The 18,361-nt window shown below is 44.7% G+C and overlaps 1 protein-coding gene across 3 annotated transcripts in view; it reads right to left on the bottom strand.

The window, feature by feature from the left end:
• AUTS2 (activator of transcription and developmental regulator AUTS2) overlaps window positions 1-15,228 on the bottom strand; it is a 1,187,404-nt gene extending 1,172,176 nt beyond the window's left edge. For all 3 annotated transcript variants that reach the window (XM_066274625.1, XM_066274627.1, XM_066274626.1), the window contains exon 1: window positions 13,742-15,228. In XM_066274625.1, coding sequence (XP_066130722.1) covers window positions 13,742-14,050 — 309 coding nt within the window. In that variant the 5' untranslated portion in view covers window positions 14,051-15,228. The remainder of the gene's footprint in view (window positions 1-13,741) is intronic.
• Between the last annotated feature and the right edge of the window lie 3,133 nt (window positions 15,229-18,361).

Genomic DNA, 18,361 nt, shown 5'->3' with positions numbered 1-18,361 from the left:
TCAGAGCAGGACGCTCGTTCCAGGAAGAAACTGCCTCCTCTCCTCAAACTAAGAGAGGCTTTTCAGAGAAGTGTTTGACTGATCTTCCTATTCAGCCAGGTCTTCCAAATTTTCAGGCCCAATGAGGGTTCTCATATTCTCTCTCTCTCTCTCTCTCTCTCTCTCTCTCTCTTCGTGTGTGTGTGTGTGTGTGTGTGTGTGTGTGTGTGTGTGTTCAAGTGTGTGTGTGATACTACTCCTCAAGGGAAGGTCATCAGCCAGGTCTGAATCCTGAATCCTAGAAGACAAACTGTGTGGAGGCCCATCTTGGCCCAGAAGGGATGAAAATATAGTACTCTAATGACAGTTGGGATTTCCATAAGAAACAAATCTAACAGCCCCATTCATTAGCATACTCTTTGTAAGGTGCAGTGGGGCTGGGGGGTGGGGGGGAGAACAATTTGCAAATGTACTTAGAATAATAAAAGGAAGCAATAACAGAAAAAAAAAATACAGCACCCTCGGTCAACAGGTATCTTCAAGAAGCAGATTAAAGAAAAGTGAAAAACTATTTAGCATGGCCTTTCACAACGAAGAATGAAAACTCTCTTCGTTAAAGAACAAAAACAAAAACAAAACATTAGCATAAGGGTCTGTTTTATGTGGACTAGGTTGCCAAAAGAAATGCCACTTCCTAGAAGAGTTCAAAGTCAGACAAGACAAAATACAGAGGAATCTATCCTACAAAATAAGCTTATGCCCACAGTGACCTGTTGAACGAGCGCCAGTCCCTTCTTCTCCAGTTTTACACTTCGGTTCCAAGGGGCCCCGGTAAAAAGTCGGTGAGATTACATACCTGAGGGCTGTAGTATATATAGGAACTGGCAAACAGCAACCCCTAATAGTAGGAGCCTGACCTTGTTTCTGACAAAGGCTTCAAATCTACCCAAGCGATGGGACCTGGGAAAAGGTCGGATTCTAACACAGGAACAAGCAGTGAAAGACACAGAGAGAAAAAGAAAAACCAACAATAAACAAGCCACAGAAGTCGTGTAGGAGTGGCAGCCACCTACTAGAAGCTCCAGCTTTTAAAAAGAAACAAAGAACTTCCCAAAGATGATGAGGTTCGTTCTCCTCCCTAAAGTCTATTATTACACCTAAAAAAAAAAAAAAAATCCTTTGTAACCAAGACAATTTTCAGCAGCAACAAGGAACAAATGTGCTCTTCCAGAGACCCACTTGGGACTCTCTCACAAAATGAACCTGTATTAAAGAAAAAAAAGAAAGAAAGAAAGTGGAAGGGGGCGAGGGGCACAGCTCTCAGGTCAGCAGAAACTGTGCACCCCCCCCCCCCATGCTAACATGACAGTGGGCAAGCGGCCTTGACCTCTCTGAGGCTCAGTGTCTTCAACTGTAAAACAGGGATATCATTCGTCTTCTCACGGGGTAGCACAAATGAGTACAAAATTCCCAGCACAATCCCTGGCACAGAGATAGTGCTCAGTGAGCAGTCGCTCCCTTGTCAAATATGTCCTCTTCCTGTCATTTTTGTGGAAGCTGACTGGAAGTCAGTTTGTCAACAAAATATTTTTTGTGAAGCACGGACTGAGTACTCACGACACATGGATACTGAGCAAAGGAAGCAACTATTCTGAGAGCCCCAAATATCCCAAGAAAAATGTATGCCAGGAGAATACAGAGGCAAAAAGTAGAGAACAGAGGGAAATAAAATACGCGAGAAATACAGGAAGAAAACTGGCTTTTCCAAGGTTCCAGTCATACTCCCAAGTGACACGCAATAAGCCATTACAGAGCATATAACAGACCAAGAGCATATAACAGACACACAATAAGCCATTACAGAGCATATAATAGCACTTGAACTTCCCACCAGATCCCAAATAAAACAGAGTACACTCTGTCATGGTCAACAGTTCAAAAACTCCTTGAGGCTGGCCCCAAGATCTCAATCCACGGAAAAAATCATTCTAGGAAGACAAGATACTCAGAACGCTAAGAAATAAAGCATTTGTCTGACCTACTCCACATCACAGCAGTAAGACTACCAATAAATGCTATTATTATCTGTGGTTCTAGAAACAAACCACCTGCAGAGAAAATTAATTCTGGGTGGAAATACAGATAAATACAGATAAAAGGATGGCTTTACTGCATAGGTTTTGAAGTCTGAATGACTCAAAGTAGAAAGCCACACTGCTGAAACATTGTACCAAGTTTAAAAAGTGGTCAAGGGAGCTAGCTAGAAGCTGTGTTAAACATAGTTCTTGATACTTTCAGGCATCCTACGAAACTACTGTTTTTTAAAACATAGGAAATATTTGTCATCACATTACACTTCAATATTTTAAAACACCTGTAGTTTTAAAGTGGAGGTGACCGGGAACAATCTGATCCATTTCTATTTTAGACTAACAAAACTAATGTTAAGGCAACACAACTGTCTAACTAACACAGCAGGTTTCAACATTCAGGTGTGAAATCGTACCTCCCAGCTCAGAGGCTGGATTATCCCCCTGCCTCTCACCTGTAATTATCATTTGCTCTCTCCTCAGGTGGCTCTTAGCCACTATCTAACCCCCCAGGCTCGCATCTGGAAATACAAACTCCCTCGGGGGCCTCCCGAGCTGTGGGGGTGAGAGGGAGGACAAAAACAAAAACTCCGCGCTGGCACAGACAACTTCTGAAAATATCTTCTCCCACACACATCGTAAGAGCAATCTGACAAAATTAAAACACCCTTATGTCACAATGATTCACGGTAAGTATTTTTCAAATAAAAAGAGTAAATTTACTTCATAGTTCCTGCAGAGGCCAGCATCTTCCATTAAGGCCAATTCCAAAAATTTAGCAAAGGCTCTTTCATCAGTTGAGAGGACATAATTAAACGTTTTGATTAAAAGCATTTTCCTCCCCTGGTTAACAAGATATAACAGATGTCACCTACTTCCCTAATAACAATACGGCCCTGCACTTGGCATCTTTACAATTTTAAAACTGAACTGTCATATAGAAAAATTATAGCTAGGGTGTCTCTGTACAATCATGACTCTGAAGTGGTTACGACATGCCTGGACTCCCCAATGGAACAGAAATGGAAATCATATTCCATATTCATAGCCACAAGCAGCACGCACTTGAAAACCAACCTCTGAAATCTGAATGATGCAGGCTTATTCAAATCACCACCAATTATTCCTGGAAGCACAGACCAAGTGAGGAATGAAATCTGAACAGAAAATGCAAATCTCACAGTCACTTTCTTCCAGGAGCACAGGGAACACATGCAGGGGAAAAAAAAAAAAAAAAAAGTGTTTTGGGAAAAGCAATGTTCATCTAAATAGACCCATTCTACCAAATCCCAACTTCCCTGCAGGGAGAAAGCCTACTATACTTGACTTTAGAAAAAAAAAAAAAAAAAAAAAAGGCTCATGTTTTTTAGAGTAAGATTCTCCTGGTGCATTTGTTCCAATTTACAAAAATTCAATTTACACCAATTTTGTTAACATACCAGTCCAGAGTTTAACTGGAGATAGGCCTGGCGTTTTTAAATGGGCGGCAGCCTCTCTGATTGAAGTTCAACTCAAAACATCCTGGTTTAACAAGTCCATTAATGACATCAAGCACAGATCTAAAGATTACTCAGCCCCTTTGTCGGTCGCATGTGTTATTTATAGGAGAGTATATCAATCATGTCTTCCCTTTATTATTTCCTACTTTCTGGTCCTAAGCTATTTGGTCTGCCAAATTAATACATTCTGTTGCTGCTGCAAATCTCAACAATGCTTGATAAAAGATTAATACAATAGTTGGGTTCTCTGCAACCACATACACACCCAGGGAAATTCATCAATGACTTCATTTGCATATCTGGCTGAATGCCCCCTGCAGCAAATATGTAAAGCACAATGCTCAGGTATCGGGTTTTACGGTCTGCACTTAATTCAGGGTGTCAATCTGCTTCTGTTTTAATTACAACCATCTTGATACGTTATTACAATCTTATGAGAACTTCTTTTCGTTATATGAATGACTAAATATATGACAAACAGTTGTCATAAATTTTCTGGTTCGGCAATAAAGAGGCAAGATGGCTAACCAACACATCATATGGATTTAATGGTTGGAGTGTTTCTTCTTCAGAAGAAAGTTTGGTTGAGTATTCAACTCCACCATATGACAAAGTTCACTTGTTTCAAACGTTCTGCTGCCAAACTTGTTATATTGCTCTGGGTTTCTTTCTCTAAACTGCCAGGCTGAAGAAAATATTTTATCCAAAAAAAAAAAAATGATGTTAAAATTTTAAGTTGGTCTCATTAAGGTCATTTTATATCCAAATAGTTACTTTATCTTTCCATTGTATATTCAAGGATGAGAAATTCTCGTCTCATCCCCCGAATAATGTTTGCTTCTACATCCTCATTCTGGGAAGTGGGGTGAGGGTGGGGTGTTAAAATTTTTAGAATAATTGGAACCTATACAGTCATGGGAGCTTATTCTCACTTGCAGTATTATATTTGTTTGTTTAAAAACAACTCCTTCCAACATGTCCAAGTGCTTGGGAATCTCAGCACTAAGGAGAAGCAGACAGTCTCCTGGTTTCACAGGATAATAGTGAGAGTCTCTAACTCCCAGTGTGGTCTTGAGCAGATGAATTAACCCCTCTGGGCTGTGTTTTCATTTGCAAAATAAGAGGTGGAACTACATCACGAAGGACAACGTCTGTGCTTAGAAAGCACATCTATCAACAATGGTTGAAGATCAAAAGACTACTCTGAAAAAAGTTGAGGTCCTAACCTTAAGAAACACCTCCTAAAGGTGCCCTGCACATTACATTATGCTCAAAACTGTAATTTTCACAAGTAATCAAATTGATTACCTGGTAAGAAATGAGAAAGGAACAAACTGCAATACATAGCAATACAATAACAAGAACAAATAACAGCAAGACAATAACAAATGCTTGTTTCCTCTTTGGCCCCAGTGAAAGTATAATTTCACTTTAATTACATAAAATCATCTTAGAACAACACAATCCAGGACCTTCTTTATTTTTTCCAACTGAACATGCACAGTTCATGGTTCAAAATGGGTGAAATACTGGGATTTCTAGTGTGTGACTAAAAAAACAAGTAATAATCTAATATTCAAACTATTGTTTCATCTACATCCTCATTCACATACTTTTTTTTTTTTTACTTAATTTTTAACTATGGAACACTACTCCCTGAGTAAGCTTTAGCCAGTAGGTATAGCTGAACAGAGACCCTAGCAAACAACAACAACAAAAAGTCTACCTCAGTATAACTTCTGAGGGATAACTGCGATACTGGACTCTTTTAATGCCTCTTTTCAAGCTGTACAATATTGCTACTGTCAGAAACTTTGCAGAAACCTTAAATGAGGCTGGCAGGTTAATACTGTGCTGCTGTGGATGACAAGTGTGGGGACAACAAGGAAAAAGACATCCCTCGCGTACCATCACAATCTGACCTTGGCATTGACTTAAACCCTGTCCCAGATTCAGAATGTTGCTGCAGTCTGAAAGTATCAGATTTCAGCCATATCACCAAGAAGCATGATTTGTCTTCACAGGCTGTGTTCTGAATCAAGCCCAGATCATTTCAAAATGTCTCAGTTAATAGCGATCATACAATTTGAAGGTTTTCTGACAAAAATAAATCCCAACCTAAATTAGCTATTTTCCATAACTTAACAAACCGTGGGCTTTCCCCTCTCCTCTTGTGACTCCATTTTACCACCCTTGGAGTTTCCAGGGCTCTGAAGGTACCAAGGAGGTGTGGCAACTTGAGGTATAGTGACAAGCCAAAATGATAGTAATGTAAAGAACACACAAAGAAACAAAAAAGAAACATTTGTATGTACTTCATGACATTTGTCAGGCAAACCCTAACTAGAGGTCGGTATGAAGGAGCAATCTGAATGATGAGCTGTAACAACCCGGAAAACTGTGGCAAGCAATTTACTAACATCAGAGTCCCTCCCTCAAACACTGTCAAAGTTCAAACAATGGCAATTTGAAATGTTTAAGTTTACACATTTCATTCACAAATTCCTAAATCCATTACCTTTTATTAACTGCATTAATAATTTTAATAGCTCTCCCTCAGTAAGAGAGGGGAAAAGAAGGGAGGACGGGAGGGAGGGAGGGAGGGAGGGAGGGAGGGAGGGAGGGAGGGAGGGAGGGAGGGAGGGAATCTAACAGGATTCTGAGATGAAACTGCCAACTACACTAGTATGTGACAAACACCTGCAAAGAAGGCAGCAATCCACATAATTTCAAGCTACAGGTCCCCCTGCAAAGGCTGGAAACAGAGACCTGAAAAAGGACTAAGAAATAGCAGTCTGTACTTGCCTAGTCTCTTCCCAAGTAAGCAAAGGACACCAGACTATGTGAAATCCATGCCTCCCCTCCTCAATTACTAACAGCATAAAGAGGACCTCACAACCCTTAGTCTCTAGGCTTGTAAGAAGAGATAAAGGAAGATCCCAGCTACAATCTGGAAGAAAGAAGACAAACTCAGGGTCTCATCAGCCTTGAGTTCTATGCCCCTCTTCTAGGAATAAAAAATTGGCATTCATCTATAGAGCAGGTACAGATTATGTGAGAAAACCAGTTCTGACCCAGCTAATAATGTCTCTACATTGCTTTGGACTCTCTCCTATTTGGGATCCACCAAATTAATTCCTATCTTGCTCTTCCAAATTCAGTCCACCGGAGTTTTCAAATCTCCCTCATTTTTTCAGGACTTTATCAAATGAATAGCAGCTCTCCCATTACCAACTTCTTTTTCCTCTAGCTACAGTATACTGGGTTTAATCCTGACCCTGAAAAAAAGTGTTGTTTCTTGTAGAAAAAAAAAAAGTCATAAGGCACTTTCACAAAGTTGGGCTACATTAGACCCTACATACAGCATAGGTGTAAAATAAAATATAATATAAAGCCACTAACCCCCCCATCTCCCACCCTCTGCATGCGGAGACACACACACAATCAAGAGATGCTAGAAGCCCAAGCCCCAGTTAGCTCAGTCTGTTAGAGCATTGTGCTGAGATACCAAGGTGGTAGGTTTGTTCCTGGTCAGGGCGTATGTGGGAAGAGACCAATGAATGCACAATTAAGTGGAACAACAAATGAATAACTCCCCCCCACACACACATGCCATCTCTCTAGAAGCAAGCAAAAAAAAAAAAAAAAAAAAAAAAGTGCTATGGACCTTCTGTCGGAAAGGTTTCCAATTCTTACAGCCATTGAGACCTAAATGATTCTTTAACTGCTGGCCTTAACCATTATTTTTTCAGCTTAGGGACCTTATTTCTAACCCTAACATTCTCTTAAACTAAATAATCGTTATTTATTTTTGACAGCATATAGAACTGTTGTACAAAGTCTCAGAATCTCTTCATCACCCTTAGTGATCCTTGAATCATGTTGAATGCTGTTTGTTTTAACCCTTCTCAACTGTGAAAGCCAGAGACCACTCTCAGGAAGGATGGAAGCTAGTCACTAACTTTGGGATTCATTCTTCTCAATATACTGGTTCATTTATATCCTGTCTACTTCCAACAAAGAGCTAAAGGTAGTTCATCTCAACAACTAACACAAGCCGCATGGAATCACCCTATCACAATCTTCAACCTCATCTCACATAAATACTCATGAAGTGATCTCTGCCTTGTACAGTAAAATACTGAAATTCAGTACACACAGGAAATACTTGAATTCATAACCAAGCACATTATTCACACTCATCCTTTTCTACAAACCTTCTCCTCACTTACCTCAGATCCTAAAGCTACGCACACTTTCAGAAGTGAAATGCTGGAACTGACCCATTTACTCAGCATTCCCATCCTGAATTTCCCAAGGAACAAAGTGATAAATGCAAAAATAAAACAAATCTCCACAGCTCTCCCTGGCTGAGTAACAGCAGAAAGGTTCTGACCTTTCTGGAACTAGCACATCATACACAAGCGAGAAAAAGGCGGATAATCTGAAGCCTTTACTTTTAACATCAGTGTCAACCTCCTTTCTCATCCAGCCTTCTTTCCCCAGCTTGCTGAAAGGCAGCAATCCAGGAAACTAGAAGGGACTGAGAAGACAGGATAGGACATACTGGCTAGAAGCAGCCTGGTGGCATGAGAACGGGGTGGCTATCACACTGAAAGAGCTATTAAGGGCCTGACCTGTGGTGGCGCAGTGGATAAAGCATCGACCTGGAAATGCTGAGGTCGCCGGTTCGAAACCCTGGGCTTGCCTGGTCAAGGCACATATGGGAGTTGATGCTTCCAGCTCCTCCCCTCTCCTCTCTTTCTCCCTCTCTATCTCTCTATCTCCCTCTCTCTCTCCTCTCTAAAAATGAATAAATAAAATAAAATAAAATAAAAAATTTAAAAAAAAAAAGAGCTATTAAGGAAAATCACTGACCAATCCTTGCCTCGTGGTGGGGTTGCTAACAATCAATGACAGGGCTGACACCGGACAAGAAAAGAGAGCAGGAGGAGAAATGAACTAATCACCATTATTTACACCTTGCATTCCCCTGGCCACTACCCCTTGAGCAGCAGCCTCCACTCCAACTTCAAATTTCTGCGCCTGGATTTCCAAGTTGTCCATCATCGGCCCCCTCATCCTGAACTCAGAGATCACAGAGTTCCTGGAAGGGACCTTTGAGATCATTCCTAGCATCTCCCATACTGGATTATGGATTCCAATGCCAAGAATATTAGTGTCCTGTGTTCAAATAAATTTAAGAAAAAGGGCACGTCACCTGGCTTTCTCTGAGAGTCAACATTCGCCTTTTACATAATAAAAGACAATTCTGGCAGAATAAGTGATCCCTTTAATTTTATTTAGCCCATCAAGTTCCAAAACTATTTGAGGGTAGAGCACTTTTTTTTTTTTAATCTGTAACACAACCTACGAACATCTGGCAGAGCCAGGTTCCCATGCAGTATGGGCACCTCTGCTCTAAAACTACTCTAAACCTCTCAACTAATAGATTTAGAAAATCATGCTTTTAGAGAGTAACTTCCCAAGGTCACCCAAACGAGTGAGGACAGCCAGGCCTGGAACATATTTCTCCACTGTCTCCTGACTCCCTAACAAGCAAGCACTCTTCACTTCCATAATTTTGTGCCCATTTCTATCAGCCCCTCCTTGCCCTCCAGCCCTAATCAAACAGCTCTTCTCACTCCTCTTTTTTCTGTGCTTTCTTCACTAGTCCCTCTTCTTTGAATGCCCTTCCCATCTCACCTGCCCTCCCCATCTATCCAGATCACGTCAGCCTTTTAGGCCCCATCTCCCTGAAGCCTTTCAAATATTTCAGCCAGTGGTACTCCCTGAAAGCCATTCACTGAACGCCTACTGCACTTAGTTGGTATCAGACATCTGAGTGCCTATTTCAGAATTATTTTGTAGGTGCGGGATTCATTCATCAGCTAAACAGCACACTCCTTCAAGGTGCTACCTTATTTTAGGGTCCTCTGTGCTCTTTTTAGAGCCGTATGCGTATCAGGCACCCCAGGAACACTTGCTGACTGATACAAGGGATATGATTAATGTTGTTTCTCCAAACAACTGAGGAAGTGAGATTTGACCAAAATGAATTATTAGAGCCTATTAACATGGCATACTATGAGTATGACAAATTCTGGAGGGCCTATTTTCGCTCCCGATGTGTGGAGTTTCAGGGTAAGCCCTGAAACAGAGCTAGGAAATGAAGACCATATGAACGTCTCGGTTTGGTCCTGTACCCACCAGAAATGAATCTTCCTTGATTTTCACAAGCCTGCGAAGCTCCAGCAGGCCTCCTGTCGGCTAATCCTACCAATTTCATCTTTGCCTCCCTTCATCAGTTGTACAAAAGGATGCTGCACTAAGAATCCAGTACACAACAGAGGAGGGGGGAAATAATGGATTTGCAAAGTCAAATTTTTAGCTGCAGTACTCACATGGCTTACTAATCGCAACTACACAGAGAGAAAGCCAAATAAGAACAGAAAGGCAATATTATCTGGCATACCAGGGTACACTAACAGTATTAGAACCCCAACATTTCCATGTATACTTTGTTTGCTTGAAGTCACTTTCTCTCTTTATTGAGGCATGTCATCTGGGGATATTCACTCTCAACCTATGAGTCAAAAGCCAAATAATACCATAGCCAAATGGCAATTCTGTTTCTCAGGTGCCTAATGAAAAGAACACCATGTTCAACTTTAGCCTCCTCACCTACCTTCTTATCTTCGACTATAAGACTCACATACTTGAACTTCAGGGCACAATTACTCAAGACAAGTGTCCCTGCAGAATATGAAACTACTTCAGCCAGTTTCACTGCCTATAAAGTGTGGGCTTCTCAAACTACTCCCAGAGCTTTCATCATCTTAAACAAGTGTCCAACAGTGAAAAAATAATCAACACAAAAATGCTGGTTCTCATTAGGCCAGTTTCTTACTTTTGCTCCAGCATTATTAGTAAAACCATAGCTGGACTGAAATAATTTATATCAGCACATTTCACTATGAGTTAGGAGCCTCCTTTCTAAAAGGGGAGTCAAAATCAATGTGTCCATTAACATCCAAAGTATGCTGCTCCACAGTTTGCCAGCTAGTGCTCTGGACTGGCGTAAGGTACAAGCCAACATTTCTGGTTTCTTATCACAACATCATGCTAGCAGTGGCCTCAATGTTACATGGTGACAATTCTTTTAATTCCCAAACACAAGACACAAGAAAATAGTATGGAGGGTACTCTAAGCATCTATAATAACCCTTAACTTTTGTAAGCACTTCATGTCACATACATTTCTGTTCAAGTTCCTAGTTTAGTTGCCTGTTTCCTAACAAGCCATCACATTTCATGGTGATGGTGGAGTGAATCTTCCAAAATAAGTACGTGCATAAGTTTTGTCTTCATGATCACTACGCACATATGTTTAATCATCCAGCATGGACGCAAATATGCAGCAAACAGCTCTACCTTTGTCCACAGAGGCAGACACCCATGATGATTTTTATGCCTCCACTGTGTATTTAATCTGAGAAGTTTATTTACAGCTTTCCTATAAAAACTGGGTCTTGTAAATGTGAACACTGACAGGAAATTGGATGATATTAGAGAACTGCTATTAATATAGGTGTGATAATGGTTGTGTGTCCATTTTGGTGTTTGTTTGGTTACATTACATTTAGAGATACGTACAGAAATACTTACATATTTCTCCTATCACCTCTGGGAGTGGGAAATGAATAGATGAGATATAGATGAAACAAGATGAGACATGAGCTGGTAGTTGCTGACCTGGCTGTTGGGTACATTGGGGTTTTTCAAATTGTTCTCTCTCCTGTTGCAAATGTTTAAATGTTTCTATTAAGTTTTTTTTTAACTTCTTAAAAAGTTAGACCTTGTAGACCTACACACAGATATGTAAATAATATTTGGACATGAAGGTAGCATAGCATCAGCAACCAAAATAACCTGGGTTTTGAATCTGTAATAGTAGCAGAAAAAAATCACAGCAAGAAAAGGAATGGTCTTAATGGTACACCTTGAACTTCGTCTTCTTTAAAAATTAAGTTTTTTAAGCTCAAAAGAAACTAGAAGGATGGATTTTCTCTCAAATGCCAAATGGACAGATGTACACATCACAAGCCCAAACAAATATTTATTTACTAAAAGTAAAAATGATCACAAACAACAGCATAAGTTACATCTACCTCCACTTGGCCTTCAAAAATGTTCATGGAAATCTGTAGACCCCTCTTGCTTGCTGAGAGGGGCCACAGGGAAGCCTAGAATAACCAAAAAAGAAAAACCACTTGTAACCAGATTTTACAAGTACTGTCCTAAGCTATCCACAGAAAGCAATTGTAAACCAAATTCCAGGCAGCATTTTCTATTAGCATACATGCTGCTATTTCAATTCCTATCTTAAATCAAGAGAGACAGAGGGAAAGAGGTCACACTGTACAGTACCCTCCCACCTTGGCAAAGTTGAAGCCCCAGTTAAAATAATCCTAATAAGTAGTGAGCCTCAACACTCAAAACGATTGTGTAAGATCTATTTTAGCCAATAAAGCACCAGTTCTAGAATCCAGGGGTAACTGACTCAATAAATAACATCAAAATCTATGGTCACCAATACCACCAACCACCCTCTCTTCCTCCCAACCACTGGCCACCATCCACCACCACCAGCAGCAGCAGCAGCCCAAAAGGCAGTTCAAATAGAAAAAAAACAACCCTGACAGGAAGGCTTCCTTTTGCAAAAAAATATTTAAACCTGACACCCAAACACACATACAGAACCAGCATTCTAAAACTGCACAGCTATTGCATGTGAGATTTGAGCTGTCATTAACAAAACTTGCATTTGATCATCTCAAACAATACCATAATAACAGCAAAAAAAAAAAAAAAAAAAAATTCAAAGGGGAAGGGAAAAGTTTCCTTCAGGAACCTCTAACCACCATATCAGGTGCATGAAAGGCTAGAAACCAACTATCTTGGTTTTGTGGTTAAGAAAAGCCGGACCAACTCTGCAGAATCTCAAAGCCTTCAGTGTATGTGTGGTGTTGGGGGTGGGGAAAGGAAAGTAGGGGGAGGAAAAAAGGGGTTACATTTACAGAGCCCAATGACACATGCCAGCACCAAATCTGACCCTTCCAGGTAAAGACAGTTTCCCCCTGGCCCAGGGACAGTCTCCCTCTAACTCCCCCCACCTTCCCCAGAAGCTGGTTGGAGAGCAGGAAAATGTGCATTTGAAAATCAACACTGCAGGTGTCCAAGGAATAAAGACTTACACACACACACATACACAAAGCCAATCAGAAATAAAAAAGAGAAAGCACACACATACCAAAAAAAAAAAGAGAGAGAGAGAGAGGGACAATTGGGTGACAAGCCCTTCAGATACCAGCTAGGATTTTATTCTTTTCTCCCACCAGTCCTCCTTGGTGTACCTTTTTCTGTCCTTTAACCAAATTGCTCGTGTACATACACATGTGCGCATATATATATATATATATGCACAGATATTATAATTAACCCTTTCTGTAGTAGACCCCCATACGAAGACAGAAAGATATTACATCCTCTCCTCTCTGTTCTCCCCTCCTCCCTCCTTTCTCCCAACCAGGAGAAAACGCCCCCTTCCCCAGCTTCACCAGGAAAAAAAAAAAGGCGGGGGGGGGCAGAGAAACCACAAAACCCCATTAGTCCCCAGTCCTGAGGACACCCCAGGAGAGGTATATATTATATATATATATATACACACACACACAGGGACATATGGCTCTGTAAAAAGCACACAGAGAACGGTCCACGGGCGCCCCAAACCCAGCCAAGAGACTTCCACCAGCCAAGAAGCCATGATTGGGGAGGGAGAGGAGGAAGGAGTAGGGGCAGAGCTATCCGTGGGGGTGGGGGGCGCATTGTTGTGATGCCTGCACCCCTTTCTCTATGCCCATCTGCTGTGGAGGGGTGCAGAGAGGGGGCGCAGGGGAAAGGCGATGAGAACGAGGAAACCGGGAGACCAGGCACGGCTTTGCGATTCCCTCCTGCTGCCTGTCTGCCCGCGCCCCCAGCTCCCCCCCAACAATAAGACCTCAGCCCAGACAGACAGACCGGCCAGAGCGCAGTGGGGGAAGCAGCAGAGCTGAGCGCAGTCGAGTGGGGTCGTGCATAAAGGGAAACCAGAGGGAGGGGGGTCCCCCTTACCTCCAGCGCTTCAAAAGTGACAAAGCTGGTCATGGCAAATCCATCAATGATGTCCTCTTCGGCCGAGGTGGACTCTCTCCGCTTCCTCCGCGGGGGTCTGGGCCGGGACGGGGCGGAGGACGGGGGCTTCCCATTGTCTTCCTTGTCCGAGCCCGACGACGAGGCGAGCGAGGGCGCCCGGGTCCGGCCGGCGCCGCCGCCGCCGGTCGCGCCGGCCCCCAGCCCGCCCCGGGAGCGCCTCTCCCGGTCTCGCTGCGACCGCGACCGCCGCTTTTTGCGGAGTCCATGGCCCCGCGTCGGGCCATCCATGGCTCTGCCGCGCCGGGGTCTCCCCGCTCGCCGCCTGCCCGCCACAGGCTCCAGCCGCGGCCACACAAAAAAATTGACACCAACCCCTCCCTCCCCCCTTCTCGCCTTCCCTCCGCCCCGAGGAGGGCGCGGGGGAGACGGCGGCCGAAAGAAGGGAGAGAGGGGAAGAAAGAGAGGAGAAAGAAAAGGGGGAAGGGGCGGAGAGAGGGAGGAGGGACGGGAGCGAGGGCGAGAGACTAGGAGCCCAAGTGCGGGGCTGCCCACCGCACGGAGGGTCGGAGATTCCCGTGAGCGGCGCCGAGCAAAGTAATGGCTGAACACACAGGTCTCCTTTAGAGGAAAAAAAAAATAACTCACCAAGCAGGCAATAAATCAGAATAGCGGAATGCTTTGATCAAGAGACTGGGAGGCTCCGGGGAGCCCTCCCCGCGGCCATTCTCCGCCGCGCCCCCTGGCCCCCCAAAACGCCTGTCCCCCGAGTCAAAATCGGGTCCGAAAAGGTCGCGGGAAAGTGGGGGCAATGAACTTCACCCGCCCCTCGCGCAGGAAAACACCCCCGCCGCCTCTCACACACGCCTCGGAGAAAACTCACTCCCAGGCTCCCAAATTTTTAAGAAATGTATCCAGGGGAGGACAGGGCTTCCGAGCGACCTGAGAGGGATGAGACCCCCCAGAGAGGGAAGCATAATAATGAAATAATTAGGAGAGGAGAGGACGAAACTGGGAGAGGTGGAGAAGGGAGGTGGAGGAAGGGAAGGAGGATGCTGGAGCAGTTGTGGGGTTTGCTTTTCGGTCTTGGAGGGGGGAGGTGGGGGAGCTGAAAGAAGAGAAGAAGCAGACCCTGACCCTGCCACCCACCCCCTTCCTCAAAAATATTTTTTTTCCAGTCCCAGAGAAGAGGTCACCCTTCCTCAAAAAAGGGAGGGGGTGAGTCCGTCGACGAGGAAAGCAGAAAGAAATCTCCAGCGGGAGAGACACCGGTGTGCCGCCGCCACCGCCTCCTGCCGCCGCCGCCGCTGCCTCTCTGCTTCGCCCAGCCCGAGGAAGAAGCGAGGCCAGAAAGCGCTGGGAACGCCGTTCTCGCCGCCGCCGCTAACGCTGCCGCCGCCGCAAGAGCCCCGAGCCGGAGGGTGCACGGCGTGTCCCCGGGCGGCTGCAGCGGGAGCCCGGGCACGGCCCCATCCTCCGCCCGCCCGCCTCGCTCAGCTCCCGCTCCTCCCCCTCCACGGCCAGCCCACCGCCGCCGCCCGCCTCTGCCCAGCCCCGCGCCTGCCTGCACGCGCGCGCGCGCGCGCACGCGCACCCGCCCTCCCCGCGCCTCGCTCGGCGCGCGCTCTCGCCCCCGCGGCCCCGGCCGGCTGATCACGTGGCCCACGGGCTCCCTCCCCCGCCCCCTCCCCAGTTGTAGAGTGTGTAGAAAGCAAAAGGCTGGGGGCTGGCCGAGCTTGCGAGCCCAGGGCATGCGCGCTGGGGCGGTCGGGCCTGCGCACTGGGGGCGGAGGGGAGCCGGGAGTGGGCAGCGAGGGTGCGGTGGGAGGTTTGGAGGGGGCTACCCGCGTGGGGTACGCCGTGGCCCGGCAGAGTTAGCGCGCGAGGGTGTGAAAGCCGTGAAAAGATCCCGCCAGTCGCACCGGGGATGCGTGCGGGCTGCACTACCCTATCTACTCCGCGCTTCCAGCGCCGCGCTCCCCTCTAACACCCTCCTCGGGACACTTGTCACTCGACCCCCTACCCCAGGTCCTCCGGAAGCGCCCGCGCCGCCCTCTAGGGAGGCTCCCGAAGTTTTCTCCGTGGGCGACCTACACAGCGAGGGAAGAAGAGGTTTCAGAGAAAGGATATAAGGGGGCTTCCCTGGGAGGGGGCCGCGACTGGTGGCGACAGATGGGGGAGCGGGTGCCAAAGCGCAGGCCTCTCCTCCACTGGGGGGCACTGGGAGGCCCCACAGTCAGAGTTGAAAACTTTTCTCCCACGTGGTAGCACACGCGTAGCCAGAGACCCCGCACCCTGATGACCTCTGGAGCCTTCTCGTCTTGAAACGGGGTCCATTAGGACGCGCGGGCGACTACCAAGCAGGCAACGGGAGGTGGGGCGCCAAACTTGAACCTCGGCAGCCGCCGCAGGCGAGAGGCGGGCTGGAGGGACCGAGACAGCCCTGGACGCAGGACTAGTTAGACCTGCAAAGCGCTGTCCCCGCCACGGCGGGCTACCCTGAACTTGGATGAGGAGAGGGTCTTTCAGGCTTTTCCTATCACTGCCCCTCCCCTCTCGGCAATGTAGCTAATGCTTACGAAAAGTTGTACTAAAAAGCTTACTTACTGCAGCCCGAAATCGAACAAAAGCGACTAGCCTGTCTTGGTAAAAATAGCTGTGCGTTTTTCAGGGCACTGGAATTTATTTACTCAGAGCAGAAAGACGCCCAACAGCCTTTCCTCTCCAGCCGGTTAGATACCCAGTTCACTTTCTGTCCAGGCACATAAACACTGCGACACATCACCCCTTTACCCTAGTAACACACGCTTAGGGAGGAAGAAAAGGAAAATGTACTGACATTTCTTAATTGCTCACAATGGGCCAGCCACCATACCAGACCCTTGCAAATGACTTCTCTATAGAATCTAAATGTGCACTTTTTTAAAAAAAATATTATTATCATTACTGAAAGGGGATGGTAGAGAAAACAGGAGATGACAACCTAACACACCCAAGTTTTATTGATTCATTCATTTCTCCGTTTAACAATTACTAGGGCCTACTATGCACCAAGCACAGTTCTAGATACTGGGAATATAGTAGTACACAAAACGGAGAAGTTCCTTCCTCTTGCATCTTGTGTTCTAGCAGGCAAGCCTCTCACCTTGCACTTCCTGACCACGGTGTAACGGTTGCTTACTCCCTTAAGACACACTCTTCAGTGTCCCCATTTCTGGATCCCAGGTCTGGATCTTTCTGAAATCAAAGTCAGGGACAGGATGGAAAGAAAGTGGGAGCCATGGCATAAGAGCAAGGAGGAACAATCACTGAACTGTGAAAAAGACTTGAACTTCCTGTCTGTCCAGGGAACAAACCATTTGACCTTAGGCAAGGCTCTTAAATGACTAATTTTCTCATCTGTAAATCAAAGAGTTTGAGTTAAAAGTTCAAAAAGTTCCCTCTCAGGTCTACTGCTGGTCTCAAAAGATGTCATCTTTTCCAGTGGACTGTGTGCTTTATTTCTTGAGAAATAGTGATGGGTATATGAGATCTGATTCAACTTATTAGGAACACGATGTGCCTCCAAAAACTTTTTAACGAAGATAACTGAATCTGCTGCACCCAGAGCAATTAGATAAAACAGAGCCTCTGTACTAAGTGTAACCTCTGGTTTAACTTGTAGAATGCTGTCCCATCAGCTGCTGAAATCCAAGCTGAAAATCAAGTTCATGCCATCTAAAAAAGGCAAGTTCTTTGCATTTTAAAGCGAGGATCTGGGATCATTTTTATGTTTGTAGGATTGTGGAAGATGCTGTAGATACTATGCTAGGTTTCAAGGAAAACTAGGAACTAATTTTGCAATTAGTCACTTCTCAACAACTTTGGGTACTAGTTTGTGGAAGGTGTGAAATTGGCAAATATAATAAAAAGTATAATATTAGTGACTTTCCAGAGCAGCCCTTGGCAGTCCTGTCTTTAAAGAGTGATGTCTGGGGGGGGAGGGGAGGTTTGGGGGGGGGGTGATAATGCACTGCATTCAAGAACCTTGCCTCTGGCAAGAGTAATTTGCAAATGCATTTGGGGATCATGTTTAAATGTATTTTTTCTGGATCCAGTTGTAATGCTCACTAGAATTAGTAATGCCTTTTGGGTCAGAGTTTCAATTTCCTTCTGTCAGAGAATGAAAATTGTTTGTGGATTATATTGTTCATATTTGTTTGTAATTCTCCATATTGTCTGGGATGTATGAGCTAATAATTAATAACCACCATAGCTAAGCACCGCCTATGTGCCAGGCGATGTTCTATGTTGGTTAAAATAATCTCATTTTATTATACCTATTTTACAGTGGAATAAACTGAGGATTGAGATGATTATGCATAGGTGGCATAACTGTTTAGTGGTAAGCTGAATTTGGTCTGAGTGACTCTAAAACTTGTTCTCTTAATGGTTATGCTGAAATTCTTTACTCAAAAGGAAGTCAAATGATATGTATATAGTACAACCATTTTGGAAAACTGTCGCTATTAAATATAAGTATATGAGGCCCTGGAAGGTTAGCTCAGTTGGAGTGTCGTTTTTATACACCAAGTTTCTGGGCTAGATCCCTGGTCAGGGCAT

The sequence above is a fragment of the Saccopteryx bilineata genome, chromosome 4 (assembly GCF_036850765.1).
Source record: "Saccopteryx bilineata isolate mSacBil1 chromosome 4, mSacBil1_pri_phased_curated, whole genome shotgun sequence".
NCBI lineage: Eukaryota > Metazoa > Chordata > Mammalia > Chiroptera > Emballonuridae > Saccopteryx > Saccopteryx bilineata.
Note: the sequence above shows the minus strand (reverse complement) of the source record. Positions and strands in the feature narration are given on the sequence as shown.